A 12,898-nucleotide genomic window follows, 5' to 3' on the forward strand; every position below is an offset into this window, starting at 1 on the left:
TGAGCCACAGTTGACTGACGGCCACAAGTTTGTTTGTCCCGTGGAATAGTGTCACTTAGATATTGAAGAAACTGACCTGGCATACACTTGAAGATATGTGGAAACTATCCTGAGAAAGCCTGGCTACAAATTTCCAAGAACTGGCTTTAAGTGAGGAATCTAAAACATGCTACGAAGCCCTAGATACGACTTCCTTAGCGATTGCGAGGACAATATTAGACTAAATACGGGGCACACAGAGGCATTTAAGCATTCATTATTCCTGCACTCTACACATAACCGGAACAGGGAAGTGCCCTAATAACCGATTCAGTGGGCAGTAACGTCTGTGGCGCACTTCACGTCAGTTTACGGAGCACTGATGTAGATTTAGTTGTTGTGCTTGAGTATTCTTTACATTGTAACCCTAATTTAGCTGTGTGATTAGTATTCAGGTTAAGTGTGTTGATAAATACCATCAGGTCTACCCGACGGAAGGCCCTCGTCACACACCATTATTATTATTATCATCCATGTTCTGCCAAAAGGCAGGTTTTCACATGGTATTTCTCCAGGCTGTCCGGTCTTCTGCCATCCTCTTCAGGTCTGCATAATTTCCTCTTCCCTTTGTCGTCTATCATCTTGTATCTCCTTCTTCCTCTGTCTTCTTCCAAAGCATCTGCTAGCAAGCACTCCATTCTCAATGAATGCCCCAACCAGTTCCTTTTCCTTTCTCTTACAACCTTCAGCAGACATCTTCTCTCACCAACCCTTTCAATACTCATTTATTGCTCACCCTTTCTATCCAGCTTATTCTGTCCATTCTCCTCCACATCCACATCTCAAATGCTTCTAACTTGTTTTCATCATCTCGTCTCGGTGTCCGTGTTTCTGCCCCCATATAGGGCCACACTCCAGACAAAACATTTGCCAAGCCTTTTCCTTAGACCTTTTCTTTAATTTGCCACATAAGTCTCCTCTTTCTGTTGAATGCCTCCTTCGCTATGGCAATTAGTTTTCACCTCCTGGTGACATCTCAAGTCTTCAGTCATTGTGCTTCCAAGATATTTAAATGCACTTACTTGGCTAATGGCAGATTGTCCTATTTTAATATTGGACAGTCTGCATCTTGTACTGATGACCATACTCTTTGTTTTTGCCGTGTTCAAAATTGGAAAAGTGACTTGTAAGCTTGCGGTCAAAACAAAGTGCTGTGAGGTGTTTGGCAGAATGGCATGCTCGATCTACTGGTAGCAGTTCAGCTACAGAAGAATAGTGAACTGATGTAAAATTTATTGTCCCATTCCCACTATACTTAACACAACTTTAGGTTAGTGTCAAATGTGATGAAACTGGCTGCAGCAGCATGTGTTACGTAAGCAAAGTGTCATCTCTGCCCGTACTCGAAATGCTTTTCAGACCTATGAGGCAGGCATAATGGCACATGTAATGTTGACAGGGAAGTTGATTATTTTACTTGGGACACTCAAACGCGGATCCCACAAAGCACATTACACCCTCGGGGTCTGGCAGGCCTCCTGTACCCTGACCTCCTGTCGTCGGACGTGTTTCTGTATCTCACGGTCAGAGTTGAGGTACGATTGAGGTATAGTAAGTAGTTTTGACATCGTCACCTTCTTTGAGATAAGGTGTATACCTCTTTCGGGCTGAAAATATTAAAATTAAATTTTCTGAGTAGTTTCTCGTTTTTATTAGATTATTTGACATACATTGAGACAGAACAATGTGAAAAAAAGTCTTACACACATTAATTGAACACATGTGGGACGGTTGCAAATGTAGCCACTGTGCGCGAAATATCATTAATTTTTTTGTACGTCCATCCTTGCGATAGGAGGTCTGACAGATTTCGGCCGTTCACTTATGTACGAGGGTGGTTTGAAAAGTTCTCAGAATCACCACCAGAGGTCGGCACTAGCGCAATGAGTTGTTCACGTGATATTCGTTGGACTGTTGCCTGTGAACACGTGCCACATCAGTGCTCTCGGAAGAGAGCTGTGGCGGTGACGTGGCTCTGTTGTTGTTTCCGCGTAGTGATTTGCGAAGATGGAAAAAATAGAGATTCGGGCAGTGATTAAGTACTTCGTGAAGAAAGGTATGAAAGCAAAGGACATTCGTGCCGATTTCCAGAAGACACTGGGGGACTCTGCTCCTTCATATTCAACTGTTGCCAAGTGGACGAACGAATTTAAATTTGGTCGGGAGAGCTTAAATGATGATCCGTGCAGTGGTCGGCCGAGGCGTCATTAGTACAGAAATCATTGCAAAAGTGCACAAAATGGTCACGGAGGATCGCCAATTGAAAGTGCGTGAAATTGCTCACGCTTGCCAGAGCTCATCTGAAACGGTATAACACATTTTAATTGAAGAATTAGAAATAGAAAAAATTATCTGGAAGACGGGTGCCGCGATTCTTGACGCCGGATCGAAAACTCACGAGAATGGACATATCGGAACAATGTTTGGCCGTTTTAGGAGAAACGAAAAAGATTTTTTGCACCGGTTTGTGAGCGCAGATGAAACTTTGGTGTACTACTATACCCCAGAGACAAAACAACAGTCAGAGCAGTGGAAACGTGCTGATTCTCAGCCACCGAAGAAAGCAAAGACAATTCCTTTGCTGGGAAAGGTCACAGCATCACTGTTGTGGGATGCGAAGGGGATTCTGTTTGTAGATTATCTCCCCACTGGGCAGACAATTACTGGAAGATACTGTGCTAACCTTCTGGGCAAATTGCAACAAAAGACACACGAAAAAAAAGGCCAGGTTTAGCAATGAAGAAACTCGTTTTCCATCAAGACAGTGCGCACCCGCGGACGTGCCATCACCGTGGCAAAATTACACGAGCTAAGGTACGAATTGTTACCACACCCACCTAATTCACCTGATATGGCTCCATCAGACTTCCATCTTTTCCCAAAACTGAAAATTTTTCTCAGTGGATTTGGAGTTGACATATGCTTTGCAGGTCTGGAGGAAACTCATTTTTGAGATGGGATCAAGGCACTGGAACATTGTTGGACCAAGTGCATTAATCTACAAGGAGACTGCATTGAAAAATAAAAAGTTTGTCATGCAAGTACTTTTTCTGTTCTGTTCTGTTCTGTCCTGTTCACAGAACTTTTCAAACCACCCTCGTAATAAAATGCAACACATACAGCCATCCTTACGATGTTATTATATGGCTACCAGCTTCAGTGCACCATCTTCAGGCCTTAGCTGACGTTGAGGCAGTTAAGTCCAGTTGGTAGTTCACAGTTGGGGACACATCACCGTCGTTATGGGTAGTCTGCAAAAATCGTTGCTGGCTACTGAGGAATCGTGAGTACGATTGAAGTTAACCCCCTCGGCATCAGTTAAGGCCTGAAGGTGGTGCACTGAAGCACCGAAACTGGTAGCCATATAATAAATAACATCATAAGGACTGCTGTAGGCGTTCCATTTTATTACAGTTGTTCATTTTTGTGATAAGGTAAAATGCAGTTCCTTTCTGCTACTTGACAGAGACCACACTTCCAGCTGGTTCTGTGAGGTTCTTTCTTTGAGCTACAGTGTACACAGTGCACTCAGGTGCCACGCATTGGTAGATGCTTTGCTTCTGTTTTCTGTTTTTCAACTGGAACAACACTTTTACATTTTTGCTAATGATTATGTGCTCTAACTCTCTGAAGTAATGCAAGACAACATTAATTTTTTCATCGAAAAATGAAGATCACTGTCTTCGGCTAACGTGACATCTCCACTTTTAACTCCTGCTGACAATCTGAGTCAGCATCAAAAGAAATGCCTTCCGAAAGGTGTGCTAGAATTTCCTCTGCCTTTATTCTGTGAGAGTGCATCGTGTTTAACTGGAAATAAAACAACTTGTCACAGCTATTCTTGAGCTGTAGTGGTTTTGAAAGGAAGCATCACAATAATTACGAAAATAAGTACATAAATTTAATTATTATCTCGGAAAACAAAGTATAATTAGAACAGAACAGTTTTCTGTGCCTAACCTGTGCGCAGAATGTGTGTCGTAGAGACACGGTCACAGTTTGAAAACAAAAATCGTTGGCGACTGCATACAAAAATGGCTCCTACATTTACTCGTCTAACTGCTAAAGTTTGAAACATACGAAGTAGATCGAGCTGTAGCCACCACAGGGCAGCGTATACTGGAGGGGTAGGTTACACGTGCAGCTACTGTGCGTATGCCACAAAGCGAGAAAATCCCAGGTGGCTTCAAATAGAACCACATCATCTGAAAGAGCCACTTATATAACTGAGTGAAAAATTTCCCGAAGCAGTTGCAGGATGTTTCTACATTGTTGCAGGGCCAGACAGAAGTATCATCCTGTAACAACCGCTTTACTCTTACCTCCCTGATACCACATTCTCCAGTATTCATACACGTGTTGAAATACCCATGATTTGCATTAAAAAAATGACCATTCTTTTTAAATGATAATAGGGTTTGTTTTCCACTGTCATTGTTAAATCAGAAAAGTAACATTCATACAAGTCCTTACTTCAGTTCTGTACTATTTCTCATATTTTCATCATATATATCCCACACAAAAAGATGTTGGCCTCCCAGTGCCAGCAGAGAATTTGTAACGACTTCACTCTGATAACTTATTAATACACTCAGGAATGTATCCGTAAATAAATGTTCATTTCGTCACAATTTCTCATTATGCCTCGAATACACCTCATCGTTAATAATCCGACATGAAATTTTTTTATTTTATTTATTTATTTTTTTTTTTTTTTTAATTTTCCCTGTCTGCAGTATTGTATCAAATTTACAGAGAACTTTCCAGCTTGAGCCCACTTATCAGTGTGGCATTGCACTCCCTTTGGCCTGGATGCATGCAGTGATTCAGTTGGCAAGGATGTCACAAAGCTGTTGTAGTCTCTCCTGAGGCAAGCTGACTCAAAACTGTTGTAACTGGCCATGACGTCTTGGGTACTGGCACTGGAACAGAGTTTATTTCTGTGCTGGTTCCACGCATGTTCTGTTCGGGACAGTTCTGGGAATATCACTCACCACGGGAGTGCCTCGACATCAAGCAGATGGTTCTTACACGCATGTTCCCTGTGTGGACGAGCATTGTTGTGTATGAAAAATTGCACTAAAATATTTTCTCACGAGAGGGAACATACGAGGGCGAATCAGAAAATTTTAGCCCCTATTTTGTTAGCCAAATTATGGCTGTAATTGCGAAGTCAACATATCCGTTGGCAGCATCGGACCTTTCTCAGTTCGTGCCAGTCTTATCTGCCGGTACCTCTGCCAAACAGTACTGCTGCCAGTCGTTAAAGGTGGCAGTTGTCCTTCAGGCATCCGCGATGTTAGATCAGTGAAGTGTGATCCATTTTCTATGGAGCAAGAGGTGAATGCCTGTCGAGGTTGACAGGGAGATGCAGCCCAAGTATGGGGATTATTGACTCGCTTTGAGATCTGTTTGGTGGTGGTGGTGGTGGTGGTGGTGGTGGTGGTGGTGTGAGTTCGACAAAGGCCGTGAACTTTTGCACAGCGGTGAGGGATCGGGGAGGCCTTATTTGTCATTGACTGATAACATTATTTCCCTCGTGGCTGAGTCAGTGAAAGCAGATAGACGTGTGCATGTCACGGCCATTTCCCGGGAGCTTGGCATATTGCGCGGGAGTGCTTAAGACACTATTCACGAGTCCTTAGGGTAGGTTCATGTCGGTGGGTGCTCGAGCAGTCTGATGACACGATTAAAGGCAAGAAAATGATGTTTTCACTAAATCCTCTGGAACGGTACTTCGAGGAGGGTGAACTTTCCTGGACCGCACTGTTACCGATGACGAAATGTGGATACTGCATTTCGCGCCAGAATCAGAGCAGCGGAGCAGGTTGTGAAAATGTCTGGGTTCACCTGTGACCAAAAAAAAAAATTCAGTTTAGTGTCATCTGTTGGAAAATTGATGTTAATGGCCTTGTGGGATAGCCACGGATGCTCCTGCTAGATTTCGTGCCAAGAGGTGCAGCCGGACAAATAATACCGCAGAGGCATCTCAAATTTAGTACTGCCGTGGGACAAATGTCTGAACCCGTGTGAGGACTGTGTGGAAAAATAGTGTAAGGTATGTAGAATAGGATGTGTATTTGTCATTATCTGTACATACCTTACTTTGGCTAATAAAAAACAGGGGCAAAGACTTTCCGATTTGCCCTCGTACGACACAGAATGTCGGAGACGTACTGCTGTGCCGTCGGAGTGCCTTCAATCGCTACCAGCTGTGGCCTGGTGTTGTACCCGATGCCTCCCCATACCGTGGCACCAGGAGTAACACTGCTGTGCTTCTCCAGTGCATTGGAAGAATGGAACTTCTTCCCAGATCACCACTATACTCACTGACGATGTCATCCGGGATATTGCAAAATTGTGTTTCGTCGCTGACACTGTTTGTCAGCAGTCTGTTTTTCCTACTTGTGGCACCACATCAAGTGCAGCTGTTTGTGTTTTGGTGTTAACAGTAGCCTACGCTTGGGTCAGAAATTCCCTAGTCCAGCTGCCGGTAGTTTGTGGACTGTGGGATGGAACACGGAACATTGCAGAAAATCTATTAGTTCTCAGAGGGCACGTGGAGTTGTGAAGAGGTTAAGATGTGCTCGTACAGAGTACAGTGATCCTCCGTCATTGTTGTCAGACGTGGTCAGCTGGAACCTTGACGAGTATGCTTTCCCTCAATTTCCTGTGCAGTCTGCCATTCACCCACTGTCACATCTGACGGATTAAAAGTCTGGATATTTCAGGATTTGATCAGTCAGCCAAGTGGAGACCCACGAGAGGGCCCCTACAAATCTGTCGTGTGGTGATAACGCTGTCTCACAGATATATACAGCTTCTCCGTGGCTATCACACTGAATACTCCAAATCTCGTGCCATTTGCACCTTTTACTGACCCCACCAGGCCCAGTAATGACAATAACACACTGCTGTGGCCGTTCTGCGTCTTACAGAGAATAGCATCTCTAATCATTTATGTACCCACCGATAGTGTGTATGCAAAGTTACATTGACATCTGACTGTGTCTTCTGGGCATCTGCATCCCCTGTTAGTACCGTGCATCCTCAAAGCCTCACTGCAGCGGCGAGCCTCACGTGTCTCACCGTGTGAGTGACATAAGGTTGGCAGCACGTTGGTCTCGCTTGCACGTGTTCTGTGGACCTGCAGTGTTTGAGTGGGGTTGTTAGTGTTGTGTGTGGGTGGTGGCTGTTAGTTGTGTTATTGTCTAGATCTTGTGTAAGCTGAGTGTAGTGAGAATATTAACAGAATCTTCCGTCGCTTCTTGGTAGAACAACATTATAATAAATGAAAAGCACCAGTTTGCTATTGTCGTACAATATTACTTTTATTGTTAACCGGTTTTTGGCTTACAAGGCCATCTTCAGACATTTACTGAGTATTATCACCAAAGAAGTTAAATGTTAGCAAACAATGTTGGAAGAGAAGTAACACATCTAGACTGAAGTAGAAACATACAGTAAGTAACATCTTTGCAATGAAAAAGTAAAAACTGAACAGTACATAAATAACAATGGAGTAGACAGGAAAAGACAAGGCTGCATCAGGAGGTATGAAACATAGAGAGTGTTACACAACCAATTAAAAGAACAGACAGTTATCAATATAAATATAGAATACATAAGGAACTTAAGCAATATCAATGAGATAAACAGAAACAAATAAATGCTCATTTACTTAATGAAAACTGTTACACAGCCACTGCTTTGATTATAATGTTAATGTTAAAATGCAGTACCACCACACACTCAAACTGTAGGTTCCCTCAAACACCTCCATTTTCCTGCATTTATTTATTTCTGTTTATCTCATTGATATTGCTTAAGTTCCTTATGTATTCTGTATTTACATTGATAACTGTCTGTTCTTTTAATTGGTTGTGTAACACTCTCCATGTATCATACCTCCTGATGCAGCCTTGTCTAGTACGAATTTTATTTTATTTTATTAGTTTTGTTTATTAATAGAAACTGTTATGTAGGCATGCTAATCATATTTTGTGCTAAAGGTTTTCCTGTCTACTTCATTGTTATTTATGTACTGTTCAGTTTTTACTTTTTCATTGCAAAGATATTACTTACTGTATGTTTCTACTTCAGTCTAGATGTGTTACTTCTCTTCCAATGTTGTTTGCTAACATTTAACTTCTTTGGTGATAATACTCAGTAAATGTCTGAAGATGCCCTTGTAAGCCAAAAACTGGTTAACAATAAAAGTAATATTGTAGAACAATAGCAAACTGGTGCTTTTTTCATTTATTGTAGTGAGATTCCTTATTATTCCAGACAGTGTTTTTTTAGTGGAAGACATTTTCCAGGCAGGGAGGAAACTTCACAGAGCAGGTGAGGCTGTAATTTAGATTCTCTGCTTCAAAGTGTCCACATCATGACACTGTACACCATTTAATTTGCAAATTCCAGACAACAGGTCCAGTTTGTGATGAACCACCAACTGGTAAGCCCACAGTTTTAACAGAATGGGAAGTTGACGACATTTCGGACATCGTGTTGTGGTGTCCGACAAAATCGGTGACGAGATTATTGCGAGAGGCTGAAGTCTCTTGTATGACAGCACATTAAGCTGTAAAAAGAGAATTGTGGATGCATCTGTATAAAATTACTGCTGTGCAACAATTACGTCGTATGTGTCCGAAATGAGTTATGGATTCTGAATGGTTTCAGTGATTTATTAAGCAACATGGAGTTGGTGTATTAGATCATACCTTATTCACAAATTGTCATCATAAAATCCACGTGCTGTAAGAGAAACACATCTGCAGGCAGAGAAAATCTGAGTGTGGGTTGCCATAATGCGAACACAAATAATGGGGCTGACCTTTTTTAATACTACTGTCACTTCCGATGTCTCTCTGTTCTCAGATAATTTATCCATATATTGTTCTGGTGAATGGAAATGGGATCACCATTCATTTTTCCAAGAAGACAATGCTACTGCTCGTATGGTGCACCAGTCTCTGATTCTTGGACGAAATCTTTGGACACAGACCCATTACAAAACATCTCTGGCCCCCACATTCAGTGGATCTGTCTCCACCCAACTATTTCTTTTTGGGTGCAGCTAAAACATTTTTTAATCGGAATAAACCAAAGACAATAGATAATTGGTAAAGATGTTCACAAATAAATGTAAATGTGTCAAATTGTGCCTTCAAGAAACAGGAAAATATTTCCAGCATGTACTGTGATACTCTTGAGTAAAGTGTATTTAATTGTATTTAGTATAATTAATTAATTTCATTTTAATTGTAATAATGTTGAATCGCAACCCCCAACATAACTGCAGCTGCAAGCAGTGAACCCTGGCCCCTTGCTTGTAAATTGATAAGAGTGTGCTGCCAACCTTACGTGCCCCACAAGGTGAGACGAGCAGAGCTCTATACGGTGGAGAGACTTTACGGATGCACTGTATCACCTCTGTGCTCTCATTAGAAACTTTAATAAAGCAGCAAGTTTTTTGACAGATGATTCAATTTCTTGATGACTATTACTGTCAACTTTCCAATAATTTCTACATGTGCAGTTCAAAGCATCCAAACAGTGATCCTGAAAAGTGTTTCATTTGAGAGTATGTCATTTCTTGCAGAACCTAACTGCTTGACAATGCACATTTTAATTTGTATTGGCTTACACATATTCCCCAGGTAGAACATCTTTTTGCTAAGAATGTTGTTTGTCTTCAAGCCAAGTTGTCTCAAAATATTATCGCATACATCTTCAGGGAATGAAAGCTTGCAAATTAAACATGACTACTCATATTGCAGTGCCAGCAACAGGTAATTTTCTGAACGTGTAAGTGATGAGAAAAATGTTACCTGTCCTCAGCACTAAATGTCTGAAGCATCTCCCTTCTTCGATCTGTGTAAGTCAGGAGAAAGATACCCATATCAGAACCACCAGTGATAAACTTGATCTCTTGAGTGCCATAATAGTGGATTGTCAATTTATTTGTGATGAACTTGAAATTGATAACTTTGGGTATACTGTGTGTTGCAAGTTTCAATTCTCAACTTGAATACATAAAAATACTACTTGGTATCACTGACAAACGAAGTGGCGTCGGAGCCACTTTGTACTCTTGAGTTTTGAGTGTCGGTGTATGTTAGGAGATTAGTGTTACATTTTTCCTCGGCTCGTACAAGTGACTGGACATGTCGACACAGGTCCCACGTGTCGGCGAGCAGGGACCCTTTCTCGGCAGTAGCCGCGGCCAGCTCCCCCCGACTGGGCACCGCGTCACCCGGCATCGGGAGTGTCGGTGCGGTGAGTGCAGCCGCCGCCCTTACCCCGGACTTGGCGACTTTGGCGGAGACGATCGCACAGGCCACGTCGCTCATACAGGCTGCCGGGCTTGCACCTGGCAAAATCAAACCTGGTAAGTGCAACAGACTCGCCACATGCAAATTCCAGATGTTCGGGCATCTCGGATCTTACTTTCCCTCTCTTATTGTAACACCTCTGCTTGTGTCGTATAGTCGTGTCATTTGTGACGTGTGTGTACTTTATGCCCAGGGTTTTATGTTGTATTGAGTCTTTTTTTATATTACAAAATTCTGAAAAAAATATTTATTTTGTTTAATGAATTCTTCTACCAGATTCCAGAAATGTTTTAAAATTTTCAGTTAAACTTATCCCAAAAATTTAAGTCTTAGCAGTAGATATCACTTTTCCCTGTGAATGTCAGTTACTTTACACATCAATACTTCGTTAAAAAGTATATTGTGAGAAAAAGTAAACAGCAATGAACAAATATTTCAATTTAAAAAACTTCTGTGGTTTTCATGGTACAGTTGGTAGTACACATTATGGAAAGTGCCATCATATTGCTAAAAGTGTTCTAAACGAACTTTTCAGGTTCTGAACTCTACTTACATGTCAGTACCTCTTTAAAAAGAATATTGTTGATATAAGTCAACAACATGTCATTTATTTAATTATTTATTTATTGTGGGAGGGATGGGGGGGGGGGGAGATGGAATTTACAGAAAACGTGTTGCTATTGCTAAGGTTAAATGTATGTCAGATATTTCTTGAATCTATTTTATACCTTTCTTTCAAACAAAACCTTTGACCAGTGTGTTTTTAAGTTTTGTTTAGGAAGCTGTTCTCTAAATGTCCCAAGTTTAGTACTTAATTCGAAGAAAGCCATTTTAAAAAATCAAATATCACACCTATGCAACTTTGTATGTGCAAAATGGCCAAGATGAGCTTTTCTACACTTCATTTACATAGTTAGCAGCAACTGTTTGTGAAATTTTTCAGTTTCTTTTTTATCAAATCTCTTAAGTTTTGCTTTATTACTCTGATTACTTTCAAGCAAATTAAGTAATTTTGTTCATGAACATAGACCTCTTGCTGGTGAATTTGGTACCCTATTTGCCATTCTTTGTTTGGTGTAAAAATTTCCATGTAGAAGAGGTCATTTTTTTGTCACTCTGAAATGCAAGCTGTAGCAGTGTGGATGAAAAGTATTACAAAGTGTTGCCATCTAGTAGCATCTCTTGGGGTATTTCATTCGAAGATCTCTTCAGGACTCTGTAGATCACAGTTCTGTATGGGTCTGTGCATTTGTCGTGTTGTAGGATTATCCTTTGCTTTCAGCCAAAATGGACTGGTCTTGGGAGCCTGTAGCCACTTCAACTCAATTGACCCTCTCTGGATAGGCACTCCAGGATCTTTTCAGCAGAACTGTATATTAAATGTATAACAACAGAGTTGTGTGGCCTGTTGTAAAAGCACAAAAATACATTATGACAGATTTGTCATTAGCATTAATGCTGTTGCAGAGATACAATGGAAAAACTACATGTTGTCATATACTTAACTGACAGTAAGTTTTACAATAACGAATAACGAAGTTTATTTTATACTCTGCTTTTTTTGTACAAATTTCTGTAAAATATGAGTTTTAAACACATACTTTTAAAATAAGCAGATTTGTATTAAATTACCAAATTATTTATGTTACTAACTCTACACAAGTTTCAACTCTAAAGCTACCTTATTTGATAGAAAGAATTATCTTGTAAGTGATGTTAAAGATATTTGACTGCAGATTTGTTTACAGTTTTAATAACTGGTCTCACTTTTACAAAGCATCTTCCTAGAACTTACCAGATAGTAAATTTTCCATATTTCATTTAAAACCTTTATTATGTAAGTGAGTTGTTATCATTCAGGGTTTGAAATTATTGTTTTAATGGAATGGATATACTTATACATAAGCTTACAAATTTGACAGCTTTACAATGTGTTAGTGAAATAACAAGTAGGTGTCAGACTTCAGTTCATTGTTAGGATACTTGAAAAATCCAGTCAGATTGCAAATGAGCCACCTTACAGAAAATCTTATGTTGGCTATCACAGAATATATCTCAGGTTTGTGGGAGTCACATGAAATAGAACTAATGGTGGATATTGAGCATTTACAAAGAAAGGCAGCACAGATGGTTGCAGATTTGTTTCACCCACAGGATAATGTTGCAAAAATGATGAAAAATGTGAGTCGGCAGATGTTTCGAGATAGCTAGCAACTATCCCTAAAAAGTGTACTTAAAAAGTTTTATGAACCAGCAGTAAGTGAGGAATCTAGAAATATGCATTTGCGTGCAGGATGTAATTTTTGCATGACATGTCACTGCCAAGTAACAGAGCTCAATTAGAACTGGACCAAATTAAACAATGAAAAATCCAGCATGGAATAATGACAATACTGTGCAGGAGAAAGAATGCTACTCGCCATATAGAGGAGACGAAGTAGACCACACACACACACACACACACACACACACACACACACAGATGTACATATGTGCAAGCGCAACCAGAACACACGACC

At 40.6% G+C, this 12,898-nt stretch overlaps 1 protein-coding gene across 3 annotated transcripts in view; it reads left to right on the forward strand.

Annotated features, from left to right (window-relative positions):
• Window positions 1-12,898, forward strand: part of LOC124554146 (RNA-binding protein 45) — a 122,330-nt gene that overhangs the window by 38,666 nt on the left and 70,766 nt on the right. For all 3 annotated transcript variants that reach the window (XM_047128211.1, XM_047128210.1, XM_047128212.1), the window contains exon 7: window positions 10,224-10,435. In XM_047128211.1, coding sequence (XP_046984167.1) covers window positions 10,224-10,435 — 212 coding nt within the window. The remainder of the gene's footprint in view (window positions 1-10,223; window positions 10,436-12,898) is intronic.

Source organism: Schistocerca americana, chromosome 11, assembly GCF_021461395.2.
Source record: "Schistocerca americana isolate TAMUIC-IGC-003095 chromosome 11, iqSchAmer2.1, whole genome shotgun sequence".
Classification (NCBI taxonomy): Eukaryota; Metazoa; Arthropoda; class Insecta; order Orthoptera; family Acrididae; genus Schistocerca; species Schistocerca americana.